The sequence below is a fragment of the Salminus brasiliensis genome, chromosome 5 (assembly GCF_030463535.1).
Source record: "Salminus brasiliensis chromosome 5, fSalBra1.hap2, whole genome shotgun sequence".
Classification (NCBI taxonomy): Eukaryota; Metazoa; Chordata; class Actinopteri; order Characiformes; family Bryconidae; genus Salminus; species Salminus brasiliensis.
Genome location: NC_132882.1, coordinates 13,535,633 through 13,557,677, shown reverse-complemented (window position 1 = coordinate 13,557,677; position 22,045 = coordinate 13,535,633). Strand labels below are relative to the sequence as shown.

The 22,045-nt window shown below is 40.9% G+C and overlaps 1 protein-coding gene across 1 annotated transcript; it reads left to right on the top strand.

Moving 5' to 3' along the window:
- Positions 1-1,018: 1,018 nt before the first annotated feature.
- syt11b (synaptotagmin XIb) lies at positions 1,019-21,817 on the top strand. The gene is made up of 4 exons (XM_072679461.1): positions 1,019-1,271; positions 13,327-14,258; positions 16,770-16,890; positions 18,019-21,817. The coding sequence occupies exons 1-4, from the start codon at positions 1,238-1,240 to the stop codon at positions 18,327-18,329; spliced, it is 1,398 nt and encodes a 465-aa protein (XP_072535562.1). The 5' UTR covers positions 1,019-1,237; the 3' UTR covers positions 18,330-21,817.
- The last annotated feature ends 228 nt before the right edge of the window (positions 21,818-22,045 follow it).

The window sequence follows — 22,045 nt, the reverse complement described above, 5'->3', positions numbered from 1 at the left end:
TGGCTGTAAATACGGTTTCGTCTTCTCCTTGTTAGTGAACAAGTCAGTCTGTCCTTGCACCCAAGTGGCGCAATGAACCTCCCCTGGGTGTATGAATGGCAGAGTCGCTCTCTGTCTTCAAACGCAGACTGAAGACCCATTTCTTTGAAGAGTACTTAAGTAAAGTAGTGTGGTCTCTATACTTACTTCTGTATTGAGTAGTTTCTAAGCTTAGAGGTATCTTTTAGCCTAAACAAACTAGCTAAGGGTATTTTCTGACTAAACAGGGAAGCAGATTGTAAGTAAAGGTGCACGTATTTGTCACTGTACACTGTACAGCGAAATGTGTCCTCCGCATTTAACCCATCTGGTAGTGAACACACACACACATGTGTGTTAGGGGCAGTGAGTACACACACACACACACACACACACACACACACACACACACACACACACACACACACACACACACACACACACACACACACACACACAGAGAGCGGTGGGCAGCCAACTCCAGCGCCCGGGGAGCAGAGAGGGTAAAGGGCCTTGCTCAAGGACCCAACAGTGGCAACTTGCCGAGCCCGGGAATCGAACCCACAACCCTGTTATCGATATCCCGGCGCTCTAACCGCTGAGCCACCACTGCCTCTGGATAAGAGGATCTGCTAAATGCCTTCATTGTAAATGTAAACAGGCCTCATTACAGCTTGTTTAATGATGGCCTCCACTGTGTTTTGTGCAATATTTCAAATATGTGAAAATAAGTTTAAGTTTTGTTAAATCAATCAAAAAAAAATCTTTGTTTTTTTTCTCCTTCAATCTGTTTTTCAGATAGATTCAAATATGACTGAGAAAGAAATGTGTTTTGTCCGCAGACCCAAAGTGACTGATGAAAGGAAATGCCCAAAGAAAGACAGGCAGGGAGCCATTCTCGTTGTTTTCCTCCTCTCTCAGTGAGAGTGAATGGAGTGGGCGGGGCCTAGCGCCGTTGCCGTAGCAGCGGATCCGCGCAGGCGCAGCAGCAGCATCACCAGCACCAGCAGCAGCAGCAGCATCACATCACATCACCATCATTGAACGGGGAGGATTCAACCGCAGCGCTCGACCAGCTCCTATAAAACACAGCTCAGCATGAGTTTTAAAGATGTGATCACGAAGTGTTGATCTTAATTAGTCAGAGGAGCCGTCGTTCTGCCGTTTCGCCGTTTCACAGTTTCACCTTTTTCAGCACCGCAGCGTCCCATCCCTCAAAATGGCTGAGATCACTGAAATACGAGCAGCTTACGGTGAGTAGGGCAGGCCTGGACCTTCACTCGGGTTATTAACAGTAATATTATTGTGTCTGGCAACATGTTTTTATATGTAACCAGTACCTGAACCAGTGAGAGGAGATTATATAAACTGAAGGAGCTGAGAAAAGCTCAGTGAACTAAAGGTGTACACTGAATATGTACATTTATTTACATAACTAACTAACTGATTGATTGATTGATTGATTGATTAATTGATTTAGCTGGCATTGCATTGTTTTGGCTGTTAATGTGTAAATGCAGTGCAGTATAAGACTGTAAGTATAGGAGGAACAGGTATGACGTTCTTGTTTATTCCCTGTGAAGGTGCTGTGAAGAGGTGCAGGCAGCCCACAGGGTACACAGGGTACACAGGGTACAGAGTTTAGTATAGGCTGATACATCAGTCTGTATCTAGTTGTGTTGGGTTGTGTTATTAATCTGTGCAATTATGGGGCAACAAGCTTGTCCAAAGCATGTCCACAATCACTGATCTGTTCAGAAACCCTGAAACAGCTTTATTTATGATGAGATTAGATTAGTCCTCCCCTGATCATCAGCCTTTAGTCTACTCTCCTGTATGAACCAGAATTGTTTAATAAGGCAGATGTCTCATAACTATGGGCCTGGGACCTTGTATGACCCATTCCGGACCCTTATTTTAGGGGTCACATTCTCTTTCAGTCCATACTGAAGTTAGGAATGATGTCTGAAGCTTCACGCATGTTCTCTTCTTACCCTAGTCAAATTTTTTGTGTGGCATGATGTCAGGCTCTGCTTTCCATCATGCTGATTGACTCTCAGAGTTGTTTTGTCAGAGCTTGTGGGACAGGACGGGTGGAGGATTATTGTGTCTGTAGTGGTTCATTATGTGACGAGGGAGGGGGGGGGAGAAAAAAATCAGCGGTGTGTCCAGATGTGGCCAGACAGATCTGGATGATGGCGGTTTGTAGGTCAGACTCCAACACAGGACTGGGACAGGTCCTGCTCAGAAAGCATTTGGAGAACCGGATTAGAGGGAGTGTGCCGAGCACTTTCAATTTATTTCCCTACCCCTGCTTTAGATTAAGACAGATTTGTAAAAGCTGTTGGTGGGTTGTTAATGTAAACATCTGTAATGTGGTCCGACTGAGCCTCGCTTCCTTTATCAGCTTATGTCAAAGCCAACAGCAGGTTTATCTTGTAAAGCATTGTTCAATGACAGGACATATACATGGGGGGAAAAAAGAACTATTCAGGAGGCATGTTTTGGTGATATTATGATGCTGATGCCTCGCCCATAATCATCGCCGGGCTCTTTTGTGGGATCTGGTGGGACGTTACGTAGGCAGTAGGCCGTGCGTGGTATCATCTGGTGCCTGTCGTGGGATTGAGGAGATCAGTCTTCCGGAGTCACGCTGTTGAGGAGGAGGAGGAGGAAGAAAGAAAAAAAACATTGGTTGATTGCAGGGAGTGTGGGACGAGAGCAGACACGTAAAAACCCAAATTTGGACAGAGACGTGTGCTCTGACGGTGCAGAGGAATACCAGGATGCTTTGTCTAGAAATGTCTGTAGATTCCAGTCGTTTCCGGCCCTTTGAGCAACTTCAAGTGCACTTGAATGCAGATTTGTTTCCTTCAGTAGTAGACGACCCCTGGGAATACTCTGATCCAGCACGCCAGCAGAAAGCCAAAATGCGTCTCTGTGATCTACAGCCACACCTGTTAAATCTGCTGTCAGTCCAACTCCCAGAAGAATAGTAGCCTGTGAATCATAAAAGGCTCAGAATTGAACTTGAATTGAGTCCTTCGACAAGTTGTTAAGCTCATTGAGATTTCTTAGTTTGTCTGAAGATTTCTCATTGAGCTTTCTTCTGATCATTATCCCAAAATGAAAGGGAACCATTATGTGAGTAATTAATCAGGATCATCCACTATTGATTAATCAAGTCATCAGAGTTTTAAAAAAATAAGCTCAGACAATAAAAATTAACTTAATTCAGCCTTAACAAAAACAAACTGGACTTAACAAGCCATGCATGGCATTTCATATGGGTGTGTCCATCAGAATCATTTAAATGCAAATTGACCACTAACTATTTCCAGTTAATCAAGAAGGTAAATTTGATTTGTCTGTGTTTTTTAATCAGCTAATTGAGTAGTCATTAATTAGCGCAGCCGTTAGACATGTTAGGTATTATACTAGCTTCTAATGTACCATTACAGCGCATCATGTTGGTCCATTCAGAATGAGCCTTTCAGTTCTATACACACAGATGTTGAACAGTACATTCAACAGATTGAAGTAACTAAAGTTCTTATTTTTATGTCTCAGATGATGGGCAGAGATGGAAGTGGAAACAAATGACTATGTGAAGCAACCTCAGGTCTAGCGCCTCTGCTGGCAGGTTGCAGTTTAATGTGTAGCTCCACCCATCCCCTTATGTTTCAATGACAAAATAGCCATTTTCCATCTCATTTTTTCATTTTTCTCCTCCAAAGAGTCTTTCCATCTCTAATGTATACTTCAAACAGCTAGTTTTCCCTGTGCTAATATTGGCACATTTTTTATTTTCAGTTTTAAAAAGTGATTGTTATTGTTATTGCTAAATCGTAACACACTGGGATATAGCAAATTCTGCTTTGCTTGTGCGCTGTAAGCTTAGGTGGTCTAGGACTCCATTTCTGTTCTGGTGGCAATTTTACCACAGGGCAGACAATTCTGGCTTCATTTTTATAGAACGGGAGGAAATGGAACTACGATGTCCATATTTTCTACAGTCATTGGTGGAAACTGCCATAAACAAGATTTTCAGGTGCTCCTTATTTCTGATGGATCAAGAAACATATCAAGACACCAACGTGTCATATCAGTATCACTAAATTAGGAATGTTGTGAATCTTTGCACTCTGCTAGGACATGACTTCTCTGTAATGTAGAGCCAGGTGTAAAGGAGAGACTGATAGTGGATATTAAGGGGCACAGTGAGATGTATGAGAGAGCAGACGGTTGGTAATAACAACCACTCAGTCCTGCTCACAACATGGCTCCAGTTACATGTTTTATGGAGAGGGCCAGATGCCAGTGACTGCTTCTGCCTTTTGCTGCATCATCCTTCGGTCCTCTCCGTTCTCTTTCTGCCTGGCTTATCTGCGTGCCGCCCATGCAGATTTCAAGGCGAGCAATAACACATCTCAGTCAACTAATAAACGTCTGTGCAGATCAACTGATTGCTGATGAGATGAATTAGTGTGCTCCTGAATTGGCCGTATGCTACGCTGGCCTTTTGATGATAACAGTTGGGCTGTTATGAGGCCTGATAAAAATGAAATGGTCCAAGCTGTGGCCGCGTCATTTGAAACAAACATGATGTTAGTTTGTTAGCTGACAAATTCCCTGTCGCTCGCCTCTGCACTGAAAGGGTGGAGCAGTGGCACAGATGAGAGCCCCAAAGCAGCGTAACTGTGTGAACAATGGAGGACTTTGACGTTACAAAACATGTTTCAATATTTAGTAGCAGACGTCTCTCTTCCACCTGAGTTATTCTGCCTTCCTCTCCTTCAGGTCCACAGAGAATGGATAACTCAGAAAGAGGCTGTGTCAGGATAATATCCAGCAGCATTACTCAGCATAATACATCCGCAGATTATAGTCTTTGCTTTGATTTAATATTTGTTTTTTAGAGTAGTGATGTTGATATTAGCCTTTTTTGGGAAACACCGACCTTCCAGGTCAAGTCTGCAGTGACTGAGCTCGTACATGAGGCTTAAGAACATCTTGTCCTTTTTTCCATACTGTTAGAACAGCTTGTCTGACGTCAGATGACTCCTGTCACTGTCTATTAGAGCCTATTTGTAATTGAATAAACTATTTATTATTTTGACAATTAATCATGTAGTCTTTTTTTTTTGTTAAGGCCAAAAAATAACAAAAAGACAAAGGCACGGTGTCCCAAAAACAGCTTAAGCCCTATTCCTACAGGATTACATTAACATTTGGTTCTGGGGTCAAGATGCACCTCTTTTATGGATTTGATTTCCGGTCGGACCGGCCAGCTCTGTGCTTTTCTCATTGAAAAAAAGTATAGGTGCTGTTTAGTCATGAAACTAAATGAATATAATAATGATATAATATTTTTTTGTTAGAAAAAAAGCAAGCTAGAAGCCAGTGTCTCTTTGACTATTTGGACGCACGTGTTGTGAATGTGATCATGTGACCATGTGGTGCAAACCTCCAGGTACTAAGCTTTCTCGTCTTTTGGTGATTTTATTGCTTTATGAATGTGAGTGTTTTATCAGTGAGGTGAGGTATGAAATCTTTATGATAGACACCCCTTGATAAACTACTCCAGGCCAAATAGGGATTTTGTATCAAGGTCATCTTAGGTTGTAGAGAGATGTACTTCTGGCTTGACCATTTAAGAATTACTTTGGTGCTTAGATGCTTTCAGGAAATCCATGCCTGAACAACAACAAATCATACACAGTCTTTCAAAGTTTCCAAGAAAATATGTTATTAAAACATATCTGGCAGTGGTGACTCAGTGGTTGGGTTTGGGTCTGATGCCCAGGTTCGCTAAGCTGTCACTGTTGGACCCTTAATCTCAATGCTCTAGGGGCACTGTAGCATGGCTACACTCTGTACCTCAGACCCCAGCTTTTTAAGATGGGGTATGTAAAAGGAAGAGACAAAAAAGCACATAAAATTGAAAAAAGGATAAAAACACTGGGTAGCAATAAATGCATATAGATGAGCACATCGCTGTGCCAGGCTATGTTTTAAATATGCATGCAAATTATTGAATAATCATTGACTATTCAGATTTGATTCACTGATGTTTTTACATGAGGTAATAGTGTTTGATCAGGTCTTGTTGACAGCTGGGACAGCCCTGTGGATTTTTGTGCATTGCCACTGTATTATAGCTGCTGGTCACTTTGCTGTAAGATTGTGTAATTTTGTGAGCTAATAGCTTGTTTTTTTGTAGAAAGCGGTGAACCTCAGATGGCTTAATGGCTCTGTTGCTGGTATGCTCTTGCATCTCTCTCACCATAGTATTCTACTATTCCCAACAACTGTAAATGTAGGGTTCAGATGAGGTCATAGGGTTTATGACTTCCTTTGGGTTGAGGCAGACTTGGCTAGACGGTGTCCTCAGCTATTTTTATTATTACATTGTGAGATACTAAGGGGTCTGAATTTCACAGTTTGTGTGCATTTTGCCTGTGTGTGTGTGTGTGTGTGTGTGTGTGTGTGTGTGTGTGTGTGTAGCCCCCCGGGGGTGTTTCCAGGCAACTGGGGCAGCTGACTTTGAGAGTGTTCCAAAATCTGACATCATCCCACTGGAATCCCTGCAGGGCAGCAGTGCCCGGTAACAGGAAACAGGGCTGGTGTCTTTGTCTGGAGATGGATGGCTAAGAGAAAATGGAGGGGAAAAGAGGAGACCTGAAAGTCAGATTCAGTCGTGGCATTTGAATGTGTTTGTGAGTGGGTGTGCCTCTACACCCCCACCCCCCCCACCCCCCCCACCCTCCAATAGTGTTTTTTCAGTGACTTGCTCAGCCCAAAGCTTCGGTCTGAGTCTAGAAAGCATCGTCTGTGTGTTAACCTGCAGCATTCTGCAGAAGGCTTGTGTTCCAGTCTTTTGTACAGCCAACACTGTGAGAGCACAGCAGCAAGGACATGTCACACCACCCCAGTAACAGGCACCGAATCACAGATAAAAACTAATGACCACATTTATGTATATCATAAACAGGTATCATTACAGCATGTCCCTATGAAGTACTAGGCACAGGGTGATGTGCCTGTTGTGCTAACATGGATGATAAACCCATGTGTGTGGTGTTGCCCAAAAATAGGCCCATATTATAGACCGGGATTTGTCATACTTGGGGACAGCAGAGTGTGACTGTTCCACAATGCACAAAATCCTGTCTCCAAATCTCATTTACATCTCATTATTTCCAAAAATCCTTTATTCCTCACCTTTAATATTTAATAACAGAGTGTGTGATCTGTACAGTAGGAATGCATTGCTGATGCCTGTATCTGATATTTGGCATGGATGTATTACTGCTGATGTTGATTATAATTATTGGCAGTAATAATTATTTATTCATTCAGCTTATTTAAGTCTTCCTGGTCAGGGCTGTCGTCAGTCCAAAATGTACCTGCAAGCACTGGCCAGTATTTGCTCAGAGGACAGGAAAACTGTTTAAGGTCACTGAAAATTGAGCTTTTGGAAGCTGCTGTCAAGGATGGAGAGCTTTTTATTGAATACATCAATAATTTCCACTGTTATGAAAATAGTTGTTAGTTGCAGCCATATTATGCATAAAATGTGAAATATATTTTCACTAATGTATAATAATCCAGTGTTTCACCTATCCTATATTAACACTGTGATGCTTATAGCCAGCTACTAGTCCCGTTTGTCAAAAGTAGCTGTAGGAAAGTAATTCACAGCTGATGTCAAGATTTCGCACAACGTGCATGCATGTGTTGTCCTTCCAGATAATACTACTTTGTTCACACGTTGCAAAACAGCAGCATCATATATATATGACATATTGTATACGCCTACAGAAATGTCTCCATATACACTGTCGAATCACCAGTGAACATTTTTGTATTTTCACTTATTTGTACAAATCATCATTGTGAGTTTATTAAATAAGTGCATGCACCGACTACACATTCACATTAGATGACAATACAAGCAGTGTGTATTTCCTCCAGCACACACACCCTGTCTGCAGTGTGTCTCATCTTTTTCTTAAAGGCCCCATTAGGACTGCACACACAGACCCCGCCCTGGTGCTCTAGCATCTTTAACAAAGCACTGCAGCTCCTCCACCTCAGAGGCCACCAGCAGGGAGGGAGCTCTCTGCCTCCGGGGAGTGTCTGTATTTTACAGTCGTCACTCTCAGTCTTCTAATTAATCCCTAGTCACACCAGCGCTGAGGACGTGTAGAATCTGCACATTGTCCTCCCTCCCCGAATTTTGTTCCCTTTGAAGACAAGCAGGCGGCACGTTATTTCATTTCTTTGTGTTGTCCCCCCACCCCCCGCTTCCTTTTGAAGGGGGCTAAGCACTGAAGACTGTTGTTTTTATGTTTCATTCAGCTTCTTCTGCCTTAATCCATGGCAGCCTGTAGTATTTCACTATTTTATTTTCAATTAATAAATGGAGGCTCTTTTTGTTAGTTATTATGACTGACTGGATATAGATTTATGAATGAAGACTTAATTCTGTATTTCTTACCTTATACATTAATAATACAATTATACATTAATAAACACAAATGCTTGTGAAAATATATACATATTTTCTTGGATAAGGGGTGTGTTTACAAACACTGTAATGTTAGCAATGCTGTAATATTAATATAAATAGTAATACTTTTAAAATATAAGGTTATTATTAAGATCAGCCTGAAGTCTAGTTAATTTTGTTTTATTTTATTATGCACAATTCCTCACATTGTTTTTCCATTGTCTTCCACCAAAACGTAGGGACTATGTTTCCATGAACCACTATGTCACCATGGACCAGCAGCAGGGTCGCAAGTATTGTTGCAGTATATAGCATTACCCAGGTCGGGTGTAGGTCTGGGCAATATGGTAAAAATACTATATCACGATATTAAAGGCTTTTTACGTAATGCAAGATATTTATCACAATACATGTAATCAAAGACCAAAATCATCAGTAGCAACAGATTCTTAAAAACTACTATTTAGATAGTCACCCGTACTGGAGAGGAATTTTTATTCAACATCTGTTGTTCTTCATCTCATTAAACCAGTCTAATTTCCACTGTTTGTAATGAAACCTGCAGCGGAACCTGCAGTATCCCTGATATTCTTAGAAAAGCATATTGTCACAATAACCAAATTTATCACGATACAATTAAATATCATATTTTATGATATCATGTCATATTGCCCAGCTCTACACGGGTGGTCTTAAGTTTATGTCTGGTTGCGGACTGAGGTACCAACTACCACCTAAGTGAACACTGTGCATCAATCATTCAATAGATGTTAAACCATCAGACAATTACAAATGTTAAACTGCTGCCCCAGGAGAGAGAAGTTGGTTAACATGATAAAAGTTAGCTGCTATACTTACACTTCTCTACACCTTGTTTACATATGTGAAGCTGTTTACCAGACTGATGTGGCTCAGCATACACTCCTGAACGTCCTGCACTCTTCTGTTTCTGTTTACACACACAACACATCCCTTCTCTACTTATTTATTTCATTTTACTATTAGTTTTATTAGTAACTTAATCACGCGGTCTCCATGCACACAGTTGCACATGTGCATACACAGATTTGTATATTTTTGTATTTATTGTATTTGTTATCTTTTGTACTTATTTTCTATTAGAGCTGGGCAATATGATGATATTTTATTATAAATCTTGTGATCATGATAACAATATGCTTTTCTAAGCAAATCAAGGAGACTGTTAGTGTTTAATAAGCACTGATCAGATGCAGGTTTTATTACTAACAGAGTAATTAGACTGGTTTAATTAGATAAAGTGCAGCAGATGTTGAATAAAAATCACTATGTTCAGAACGGGCGAGTATCTGAATAGTAGTTTTTAAGGATCTGTCGCTACTGATGTTTTTAGCCTGTGATTTCATATATTGTGATAAATATTGTGAAAAAGGTCTTTAAATATTGTAATCTAGTATTTTTTACCGTTTCGCCCAGCCCTCTTTTCTATGCACCTTGTCTTGTGTCCTTGCACAACTGTCCTATGTCTTAGTATAATGACATTGAATTGAACATTTTGTTCACAACAGAACAAATTCAAGTGTGGTTGACAGAAACCACACGTCTAAGCGTTTAGACTAGATTTACTTAGATCAAATGACCAGTGTTAGGAAGGCAGGAAGTCAAAAAAAAAAGAAAAAAATTGTGGTGGTGGATCTGTAGTCCATTGTGTAAGCGAACCTTTGCTTATCTAGCCTGCCACAGAACAGCTGCATTTCTTACTGCTACACAAGTTGACACTAGAGTGACGAAACTTGCGTCTGAGAGAGTGAAGTTGAGTGACAGAAATTCAGACAGATTACGTTGTGTTTGGACTCATGGCCGCCTAGTTATGCTTACATTAGCGTTGTTTCCCACCTGTTTTCTGAGCATCACCAATCAGTGAGTTCCCACAGTGCCCAAATGATGCATGTTAGAGGATAAAGGCTTGTGTCCAAGAGCACATAGATGAGTGAATTAACTTATTAATGTTAGTTTATGTAGCACAGTGTGACCCTGGGAACCATGTAGGTACAGAGGTTTTTTCTCCGCCTGTTTTCAGCACTCCCCATCTTAAAGGCCCTCTTAAATGCCTATGGGAAAATTAGCTTTTCTGGCTGTGCACTAGATAGGTGGAGAACAGAAATTTGACATGTCATGAGTTTGAAATACTGACTCATTTGGTTATACTGTCATCATTATTTAATGTCATGGCATACCTTATTACCTTTACATTGCCCGACCCTAACCAGTGGGCAAGGGAAAATAATAGAAAGGAATTATCATTTTCATTCAATCCAACAAAAACACTCTTTTTTTATTTGTAAAAGCAGTACAGAGTTCATTATTGTGTTTCCAGTTCACGTTTATATTAAACTAAATAAGATCTAAATTAATTAATATCACGTTCTTCTCTTTAACAATTCTACTGTGGCATTTCAGGATGCAAAATCTCAGTGCAGGGTGGAGTGAAGATGTCTGTGCACTCCTAAGTATCCACTACCTGGTACTCCTACAAGTTAGCAATGGCTGGTAATGTGAAGAGGCCACACCCGAACATGCCCTCTTGCTCCACCAGTGGTGCACAGCTTCAGTATTCAGTATTGGAGTATTTTTTGATGCAATTTTGTCTTCTCATTGCTGTGTCTCTTGTGTGTGCCAGTGCCAAGCTGTGAGTGCAGCCTCCTGCTGTGTTTCTGACAAGCTCATTTGTATTCTACCCTCTGCTTCCCCACACCATTACACCAGAGTGAGGTGCAGAAAAAGAGCGTGTGTTGCCGAGCTAAATTAGTGTGTCTGTTTTTAGCGCTGAGAGCCTGTTAGTTAAAATAAGTGTTGGCTATGGCGACATTGGCACAGCTCTTGCTCGGAGCGCCGGACACCAGAGCCCTCTTCAGATGGACACATAAACGAGCCAGCAGGCCTGTTCTCCACTGCTACACCCACCTCTCTGTCTCCAAAACACCGCCCGCTTTGCTCTGCCTCCGCCATCTTCCCTCCCAGCCTCTCTCAGCCTCCCACTCATTTTGAATCACATTATACAGTCATTTCATGCCTGGTCATTGTGTAATGCCCATTGTGCCAGTGCAGTATGACAGGCTTTGCGTCAGACAGTGAATGAATCAGCCCCTGCGTGGTGCTTCGTGGTGTGGCTATCACACGCCTGGTGTCAATCATACTAAATACAATGTATTGCAAGTAGTGCTTTGGTGTTGCATATAAAAATGAAAGCTTTACAGAGAAGACTTTTACTTTAAAGATTTATTTTAAAGATCATTTTGATGTCCAATAATAAAACTGAACACTTGATCCATCTCTTAATCCATTAATCCAGTCAAAGCCATTATTCACAAATGAGCAAATACTTTTTCACAGCGCTGTAACTTTTCTTATTTCTGCCCACATTTCTTCTTATCCGTCCCTAAACATTACCTTAAACATTACCTTAAATGGAGTCTTTTTTTTTTTTGTTAGTCATTTCCTTTTCAACCCCACTACCTAGAACTCCCGTCACTCAGTGACGCCACTGCTGAAAGATTGAAAAGCTAGCATATGCTTCCTCTGTGGCTTCATCAGGAATTAATTGATGTCTGAATGATTTCGGCCAGCGCTTAGACACCAGGGCCACTCGAGAATATTAAAATTACTAACTGAACAAGTTAGTTATTTGTCTCTTGATGGTGCAGCCGTTTCATTTCTTATAACTATGCTATTCTCTTCTCCTGCATGATCCTTGACATGCTTAAAATCCTAAAAACATGATGTTATTACGTTTTGAAAATGTTCTTTTAGTTGCTCTGTGTTATCTGTGTTATCTGTAGTGTAATCCAGTACCACTGCTGTTTTTATCTTTTTTATCAGTATTCTGACAGAACAGGATCACGTAGGACCATTTTTTCATTGTATATGACAACATGAGGCTGGAACATCACTTTGTAAACAAAAAACAAGTAAATAAATAAATCAGATAAAATACATAAAAACATTGTGCATAACTAAGTAGGCTACTGAATAATAATGTAAAAGTTTGATTGAGATTGGGAACTGCTCATGTCTGGCTAATACCTGATGCGTTTAATGCCAGACTAGTATGTCCCCACTGATAGTAGTACTTGCTTGATGTATGACTCTTATTAATTGGTTTTTGGCCGCAGTTAGCAATATACTGCCCTTAAACCCTGAGAATGCCACGGGCTTGTTGATGACCTCCATGGGCAGGTATTATTTAATTGACTGCCAAAACTCAATCATTTGTAACTGACAGACTAGTCTAGACTAAAAGACTAAAAGAATAGCCCACCAGTTTGTACAGAAGTCCCTGTAGTTACTGAATTGTATGCCTCAGTGTGTAATAAGCCTTGCTGCATTAAGGGGTTAACAGAACACCATGATTTCATGCAGCTTTGTGTGATGATGTGATAGTAGGGGTGTGTTATACTCACACAACGTACATCCTTAGGAAACATCCTATTAGGATGGAAACATGAGACAACATGTTGTTTCCTAATGGTTATAGCAGAGAACAGAGCTGTATACATAAGCTGTCTAATCAATCACAATGTTTTTTTTAGTGTGTTGTGATCATTTCGACCAATTAGAGCTCCAAATGAGTGTTACTGTGGGTGCTTCGATCAATCAGGTTATTGATGTAATCCATCAAATGGGTAAAATAATACAGACCAGTCTTTAACCATGTCAGGTTATTGACTTCACCAACATATTTGCAATAAATTGCAAGATATCTGATCGATCTCCCTCTTTTTCTCTCTTTTGCTCTCTCTCTCTTTCACCCTCAGATATGTCCCCGGTGCTTGCAGGCTTCATCGGAGCCGGTGTGCTGGTGGTTGCAGTGGTGGCATTAATTTTCATGTGGACCTGCTGCCATAAACGCTACCAAAGGATGACGGGCAACTACAAGCTCCACGGCATCCAAACAGAACATGGCGACCCGTCTATAGACCCGCCGTACAAGTTCATCCACATGCTGAAAGGCATGAGCATTTACCCAGAGGCGCTGACCAGCAGCAAGAGGATTGTTCGGCTGGCCCGCAGAGCCGGTGTTCGAGACGCCGATGTAGAGAAGGCTGGCAGCGGCTGCCCAGTGGTGCTGGTGGATGCAGGCACCGGGTCAGAAAGCTGCCCGGAGGGGGCACCTCAGCTCCAGATGAGTGGGTTAGAGGACAACTCTCGTCCAGCGCCACGGCTGGAGAGAGAGCTGCCCGTCCGTGCAGATTACTGTTCCCTGGACAGCAGCCCGGCCAGCAGCAGCAGCAGCCAAAGCTCCAGCACCACGGTCTCTAACACAGCCACCCCCTTTACCCCAGCTGATGAGCAGAGCCGTGGCACCCTAAGCTTGGCCATTGACTACAACTTCCCCAAAAAAGCCTTGGTGGTCACCGTCCTGGAAGCGCGGGGGCTGCCAGCCGTGGATGGACAGGCAGGGAGCGCCGACCCCTATGTGAAGATGACAATCCTGCCAGATAAGAAGCATCGTGTGAAGACACGCGTATTGCGCAGAACACTGGAACCAGTGTTCGATGAGACCTTCACCTTCTACGGCGTACCCTACAGCTCGCTGCCTGAGCTCACTCTGCACTTCCTGGTGCTAAGCTTTGACCGCTTCTCACGGGACGACGTGATCGGGGAGTCGCTGGTGCCGCTGGCCGATGTGGACCCCAGCACAGGCAGAGTGCACATCACACAGCAGATCAGCAAAAGGAGCATGCAGGTGAGAACACCTCTGAGCTCTTTACTCAACACACACAGTGGATAATAAGGGATGCTCCAATCCCACTTTTTCCCCCTAATACTGATTCTGATACCTGAACTCATGGTCATCAGCCATAACATTAATACCACCTACCTAATATTGAGTACCTCTAAAGGCGTCTTGTGGTATCTGGCACCAAGACATTAGCAACAGTCCTGTAGGTTGTGAGTAGGATCCTCCATGGATTGCATCAATGAGCCTGTTGCTTGTACACCATTGGTCCTTTTTTTTAACCACTTTTGGTATGTACTATCTATAGCATACCAGAAAACTCCACAAGGCCTGCCTGATGTTTTGGAGATGCTCTGCCCCAGTTGTCTATCCATCACAATTTTGCTGTTGACAGTGTGGCCCAGATTCTTATGCTTGATTTTTATTCTTTTCCTGTTTTTAACACATCATCACCTTAAAGACTGTTCACTTTCTGCCTAATATATCCCACCCCTTGACAGATGCCACTGTAGATGAAGATAATCAGTGTTTTCACTTCACCCATGATACTTCACCCGTGTTAATGTTATGGCTGATCGGTGTAGGTCAGTACTGCTGTGTTATCTTGTTCATATTAAAATCCAGGTACTGCACATAGAAAAGAGAAAGCTTACACTTTACAACTAATGACTGTGACTATGGAAAATTATTCACTGTAAACTGGTCACATCTGGACAATACTTGACCCGTTATAATAAGGTGAGTAATGATTTAGTACCAGATCAGTGCATATAGTCTATTCATAGTAGTACTTTTGTGATCGTAACACTTTTTCGTCTGTTTCTAAACAAGTAGTAATATGCTGCAGTTAAGCCCTTAACCCTTAAAACCCAGTTGGGGCATCACTGACCATTCCAGGTTTTATTTAGCAGACTGACGTGTTTTTGAGACGAGTGCTGGGTGGGTTTTCTACAACTTGTGATCATTTTAATCACTGTCAACGGTTTGGTATGTCCTTGTTTCTGAAATAAAAGTGTATCAGCATCTAGTGCCCCCTGTAGACCCTTATAAAAGCATGTAGTATTATTTGAATACATTCATCTCATTATCAGCAACTGTCAAAACGATTGAGATATTATAAAGTTATGGGAGCGAGGAATGAAGGACAGGCTTGTAGCAGATATGTGAATGTTTTGGGGGATAGCACTGTGCTGTAGAACACATAAGAATGCCAAAGTGGTTCTCTGTCTGTTAATGTAATAATGGATTGGGTAAGTAGGCATAGCGGTAGTGAATGCATGTAATCAAGGCTTTTATGTGAATATATGACACCCAGAGAGTAGACAATGTTCACTGATTTCACTCAGGCCACTCATGCATGCTTGTATTTAACAGACAATTGAGGAACCGATGTGTAGTCAAGAGGTCCTGAGCAATTCTACCCAGTTCATTTTAGTTGAATCCATAATTTCAGTGCAATTTGAAAGCTTGTGTGATTTGCTGTTATAACAGTATTTAATGATGAAGTGATCAGAGTCCTCAGTTTCAGTGTTACATCAGATATTGTTTGTCTGATGGTTTACATGCGTCATTGGCCCATAAGCACATATTCCATGATTGCATGTGTTATTGGAACATTACTTAGTGGCGAAATGGATTATCCTTCTACTTGTAATTACAGTCTGGCTTTTCTCTTCAGTGTTTAACATAAATACATAAATAGAAGAAGAAGAGATGTATGACCATCGTCTTAAAATTTGATTAATACATACAGTAACACCATTTAGAAGAAAAGAAATAAACTGAGGCTGCTTCTGTGCAACAGAAACACTATACTTGGCACTATTGATTAAATAATATTACATTAGAATTATGCTTTAATGTAGTAAGTGTGATATACATGTTATTGTTATGCTTACAATACTGATCTTATAATATAAAAGCTTTAATCAGCCTACTTGAAGGTGTCCCATGCATTTATGCAGGCTTCTGTAGCAAATTCTGTACCATTTTACACAAGTATTATGAACATTAATGACTCATGCAGTGCAGAAAGTGAGGGGGACTACTGTACTAGATGTAGGAGTATTGGTTGCTTATGTGTGGAAAAGTGCAGGCCTAGGTGCAGCGTGGACTCCAATTACAGGGCTGGAGCTCTTTTTGCTGATAAACAGATGCCTTTCCTAGTGGATAGTGAGCATAAGCAGCATAGGGCGGGGGTTGAAATACATAAAAGCGACCCCCACAGTGCAGAGCAGGTTTACAGAGGTATGTTTTCCTCAGTGAATAGCACAGTTGTGTTTTTTTTTTTTTTTTTTTTTTAGTTTTATTGTGCGAGTTTTGTGGAGCAGCAGGAGGTGTACTGCAGAGCACAGAATAGAGCTTTTGTACTGTGTGTGTACTGCCATTCTAGTCACTGACTGACTCTTGTTCACACATACACGCACTCCAGGCCTCATTGCCAATCATAACAGATTATGAATGAGTAGAAATGATGTGACTAAATTGAAGAAGGATTTTGTGTGTGTGATTTTGCAGTGTGTGAGTCGTGGGGAGCTGCTGGTGTCTCTGTCCTACCAGCCTGTCTCTCATAGGCTCAGCGTGGTGGTGCTGAAAGCTAGACATCTTCCCAAACTGGATATCACCGGCCTTTCTGGAAGTGAGTACATATACACACACACACACACACACTTGTGACACTAATGTACATTATGGACATTTAGTATGATTCAGAAATATGTCTCAAAAATCTTCTCTCTGCAAAATAGAAACTTCACAGGAGAAGACCTTTCAATGTAAAAGTTTATTATTTTGATAATTTCATTTTTTATTGGTCCATTTATCATTAAATGTTAGGTTAGGGGACTAAAGCTGGTTTTGATGGATCTCGCCCCATTATATGAGCTCCATGTACCATATAAGAGCACTTTGTACTTCTGTAATTACAGACTGTAGTCCATCTGATTCTCTACGTACTCTGTTAGTCTCCTTTTACCCTGATATTCAATGGTCAGGACCCCCCCCAAGGACCACCACAGAGCAGGCATTATTTGGGTGGTTCATTCTCAGCACTGCAGTGACCCTGACATGGTGATCTATGCTTATAACGACACCTCCATAAACACAGAGGAAACTGCTACAGGTGACGTGTCACTGAAGGCTAATAAACTTTCTATTTAATTAAACAAATAACAGGCAGTACGAATTGCCAAGCTGTGGGATTACAAAGGGTGTCATTACGTATTCTTATTATTAGTATTATTAGTATTATTATTATTAATAATATTAATAGTAGTATTAAATTAGTGGCATAAAATGGTCTCAATCACAATAATATAATTAATTGCAATTATTTTTGTCATTCAAAAACATAGTTGTAATGACGGGCTACTTATCAATAACTTTAATAGATAATTTTATTACTGCATATTGTATTTAAGATTATTTGTATTTATACTAGTATTGTATTTTTAATTTTTTGGCAATCCATGAGTGAACATTTCATTAAATAATATAATATATATATATATATATATATATATATATATATATATATATATATATATATATAAAAATATATATAATATATATTCATATAAATAAAATAATATATATTCATATAAATAAAATAATATAATAATGATCATAACATTTCAGATATTGTTACAGTTGATTTGCCACCTTCAGGACTTTTGTCCAAAAAGCATTTATGCTCGTTCTGTTTAAATATTTCCCTTATTTAAAAAAAGCACTAAAATGACAGAAATCGTCTCTGTTTGTCTTTCAGATCCGTATGTGAAAGTGAACGTGTTTTATGTCCGCAAGCGCATCGCCAAGAAGAAGACTCATGTGAAGAAGTGCACGCAGAACCCCGTTTTCAACGAGTCCTTCATCTACGATGTGCCCGCTGACCTGCTACCTGACATCTCCATCGAATTCCTGGTCATGGACTTCGACCGCACCACTAAAAACCAGGCTGTGGGCCGTCTGGTGCTGGGCACACACAGTCCCTGCCCCTCTGGCGCCACCCACTGGCAAGAGGTCTGCCAGAACCCACGCCGACAAATCTCCAAATGGCATAGCCTCAGTGAATACTAGGGCTCCAGCTCTCTCTTTCCCTCTCTCTTTCTCTTTCTTCTGCACACATATAAACAGACACACACAAACACACACACACAGAAATGCTATAAACAAATAGACAAGGGAGACCTCAGGCCCTAGGAGAGATGCCTGCGCGCATCTGTGTCTTGAAGACAAGAGGAAAGGAACACCCAGTGAATTAGAGGCACTTCAGATGGACTCTGTGAGGAACACATTGAACTTTTGCAACAGCCGTATAGTGACCATTCTGAAATAATACTTTTTAAATAACGCTGTTTCAACCATGTATTGAACACTGATGCGCACACACACATACACACACAGACACAAACACACATATCACTGAAGAATAGTAACTAAAGAGACCAAAATATTACTATGTACACAATTCTGAGACTGTTATGAGTACAACCTCCTGATTTAAGCAGTTGTGATTGTGTGTATGTTTAAATTACGGTGTAAAATGTCTGCCTCTACAGACCTCTCACTGCACTGCTCTATCTCACTTTACCGCATGTCTGAAAAACATGAGATTTTACTCTACGGAAACAAACAAACAAAAAAAAAAGAATACTAGAAACTAAGCAAAGAGTAGTCAGTAATGAGAGTTAGTGTCGCTTGTCACATTGAAGTTAAATGCGACCATTGGTGTACATTTGCGTTCATTCTTGGACTGTTTAAAGAGATCAGGTAAAGATACCAGTTTCACAATGCCCTTCATCTCTGCTGGCCTGTGAATGTTCATGGGGATCCAGATGTAGCTGAAACCCAGTGATAGCACACTGTGGGGAGTTGACACAGAAGCCATACGTAATAATTTGTATGGTCTTCGTCTGCGCAATATGCTGAATGGTAAGGACTTTAGAGCAGTGACATTTTCCACTATCCTTGCAGGTTCAGGTTTTCATTATTCTACATTCACGCTGCACAGTGCACAGTTCAGTTCATACACACTTAAAGGAGCATTCGTCAGGATCCAAGACACAAGCTCTGCAGATAGGAGGCGGTGAATACAACAACACTGGAACTATTTGTTTCACGTTTGGATCCGCCTTTTATTCCATTCTTGGCCATAAGCACAAAGCGCGCCTCTTAAAATCTCCTTTCAGAGAGACTTACAAACTAGTGCTACCCAAATATTCTGACAAATTCTACTAGGGAAAACGGTGGCATTTGGTTAGAGCGGGCGTCAAATTCCCATGCCTGAGGGGTGATTGATGGTGTTAGCATTGCACCCTGGTATGTGCTGCTGCCCACTACAACATGTAGCTTCTTTTTTAGTGAAATTTATAAACACTTGGAATTTATATAATATTACATAACATTACTCTGCTGTGAGAGAATTGGGTGTATTCACTCTCTGACAGTCATCTCTAAAGGAGGTTCACCAAAAGCTATATTTTACTTTGCTTTATTAAGTGATAAAGATTTGTCTACTTAATTCATCATGTAAAGTCTGTCAGTCAGAATACTTCAGTACATTATACAGGTTTACAAATTTACATAGCTGTCCAGAATTAGCAAAAACTTTGCTAATTCTGCATCCAGCTTCATCCCCTTCTTGTGTCAATATTCTTGCCATTTTGGAAAAGCACTTCCAATGTTAACTCCTGTTTAGCACGTTTCTTGCAAAGTTATTTGGACAGTGCAGTGTGGGTGACAGACTGACAGGAGATCAGTGTAAATACTTACAAAGATCAGGACTGGGGTGCTATTTTTCAAACAACTAATCCACATGTGATATGATGCCATTTCTTAAATAACAAGTTCTGAAAATTTCACTGTTTCACAATTTCACTGCAATTTGTTTGAGAGAATCGACTAATGCTCCTTTAAGTGTGACTCTAAATCAGCTTCAAGGGAGAAGGTATGAGGCCAGTCACCATCTACTCAGAAACTCACTTTGAATGTCGTTGTACTGTATCTGTAAACGTCACCCAAGCTCAAAGTCTGTTTTTTCCACCACGCAAGTTGCCTCTTTTTATACGTTTCTCTCTCAGTCCTGTGCTGCACGCCATATGCTCTTTTGAAGCAGTTTTTTTCCTCACTGGGTCTTAATGACACTGTAAATATTGCACAATATGGAGACGGGGGGCATCTGTGTGTATTTACTTTGAGGTTATTAGATATCGTTCTGTATGCACTGGACACCACTGGCATGTTTTGTGGAGGCCTGATAGGTATGGTATGATGTGTGTTAGTAAAAATACTGGAACAGATCTGTGAGATCTCTGTTTGATGATATAGGTTAATACGCTGTAAAGGTAAAGACCCAGCTGGCTCTCCGGCTGTACTGTGGCCAACAGTACCTATAGATATTATACAAAAAGCCTGTTTAATGAGATTCACTTGCAGTGAGGTGTGTAAGGTGCTGTGCACAGTGGGGTAGGGCTGCACGATATACTCAGTCGAAATATGTAATAAGAAGTCCATCATTATCAGACTGATATCAATTTGCCTTTGCAATTACAGCTGATCACTACATCTCACTGGCACATGTACAGACTGATTCTGCCGCTGTGAAGTGAATGTCAGTGTGGAAAGTTTTAGAGAACAGCTGAATTTTAGGTTGCAACCAATGTTGAGCCAGAGGTGATTAAAGGGAACTTTTTATTCCAGTGATGCCTAAATGATATAAGGCAGCTAGCATTAGATAGGTTGTACCATGTTGTATGCTCACACACTTCACATATTGATTATAGTGTGAAGTTGTTTTTTAAATGCAAAATGATTAGCTATTGGGGTCAGTGCCAGCTAAAACAAAGTGTTAACTATTGGTTATCATTGTTGGCCCACAAATTCAAAATCTGTGCATCCCTAGAGGAAGTGTTATAGTAATGAAGCTCTGACCTGGCAGGCTGGATTGCAGGGCTTTTCACAGTAGACTCTTCTAACCCCTGTTTGACTGCATTACTACTGTAAACCTGCACACACACACGTAATCCACCGTAATCTACCACCACCACCCCAGTCCTAGAGGTAATGCATATTACTACCCTTCCGATGGACCCTTGCTATTTTCTCAATAGCAGAATAATGTGCACAGGCTTCCCTGAGCTTGTTTAACAGGACCTTCTTAATGGATTTGGTGCCGATCTTTAGGTTACTGAAAGGAAAAGGGCTTCTCATCGTACAGGCTTCAAGTGCTCTAGTTAAAGTGCAACTGAAAAAAGCACCCCCTCCTTACTGTACAAAGCGCTTTTTGTATCTTATTGCCAGTATTACAGAATTGGCTGAAAAGAATAAACACATAGAGAAGGTCAGAAGATGTTGTGACCATGATTCCACTGGTTCAGAAAAAAAATTATCTGGAGGAACCATTTGTGTGCAAATATTAGAAATCAAAGGATTAAAAGAGTAACTTGTGAATAATTGACGTACATTGCTGAATGCTCAGAGACATTTGCTCAATATAACACACTAACCTGTATGTTGGTGTTCTTACACACACTGAATGTACAAATTAAATGTGTTACAGAAGTGAATGTTGGCCTCCTGGTGTGCTTTCATCCCATGTGAGTGTGCAAGTTGTGACTCTTGTAACCCATAATCTCCTGTGGGGAAGTTGGATCATAGTATTTCTCATTTTTCTCTAAGTACTGTCTCTTGCCTCCTACTTTTCAGTGTACTTGACCAACACTGAGCCTTTACTCCCCACCAACCATTCTACAGTGCTCAAAGTGACCTGAATCTTTCCAGGAGTTTCCCAACTA

Excerpts from the sequence above, each read along its gene's own strand:
- syt11b (XM_072679461.1), top strand. The coding sequence starts at position 1,238 with ATGGCTGAGATCACTGAAATACGAGCAGCTTACG. Across the intron at positions 1,272-13,326 it reads TGAAATACGAGCAGCTTACG|ATATGTCCCCGGTGCTTGCA; the intron begins GTGAGTAGGGCA and ends TTTCACCCTCAG. Across the intron at positions 16,891-18,018 it reads TATCACCGGCCTTTCTGGAA|ATCCGTATGTGAAAGTGAAC; the intron begins GTGAGTACATAT and ends TTTGTCTTTCAG.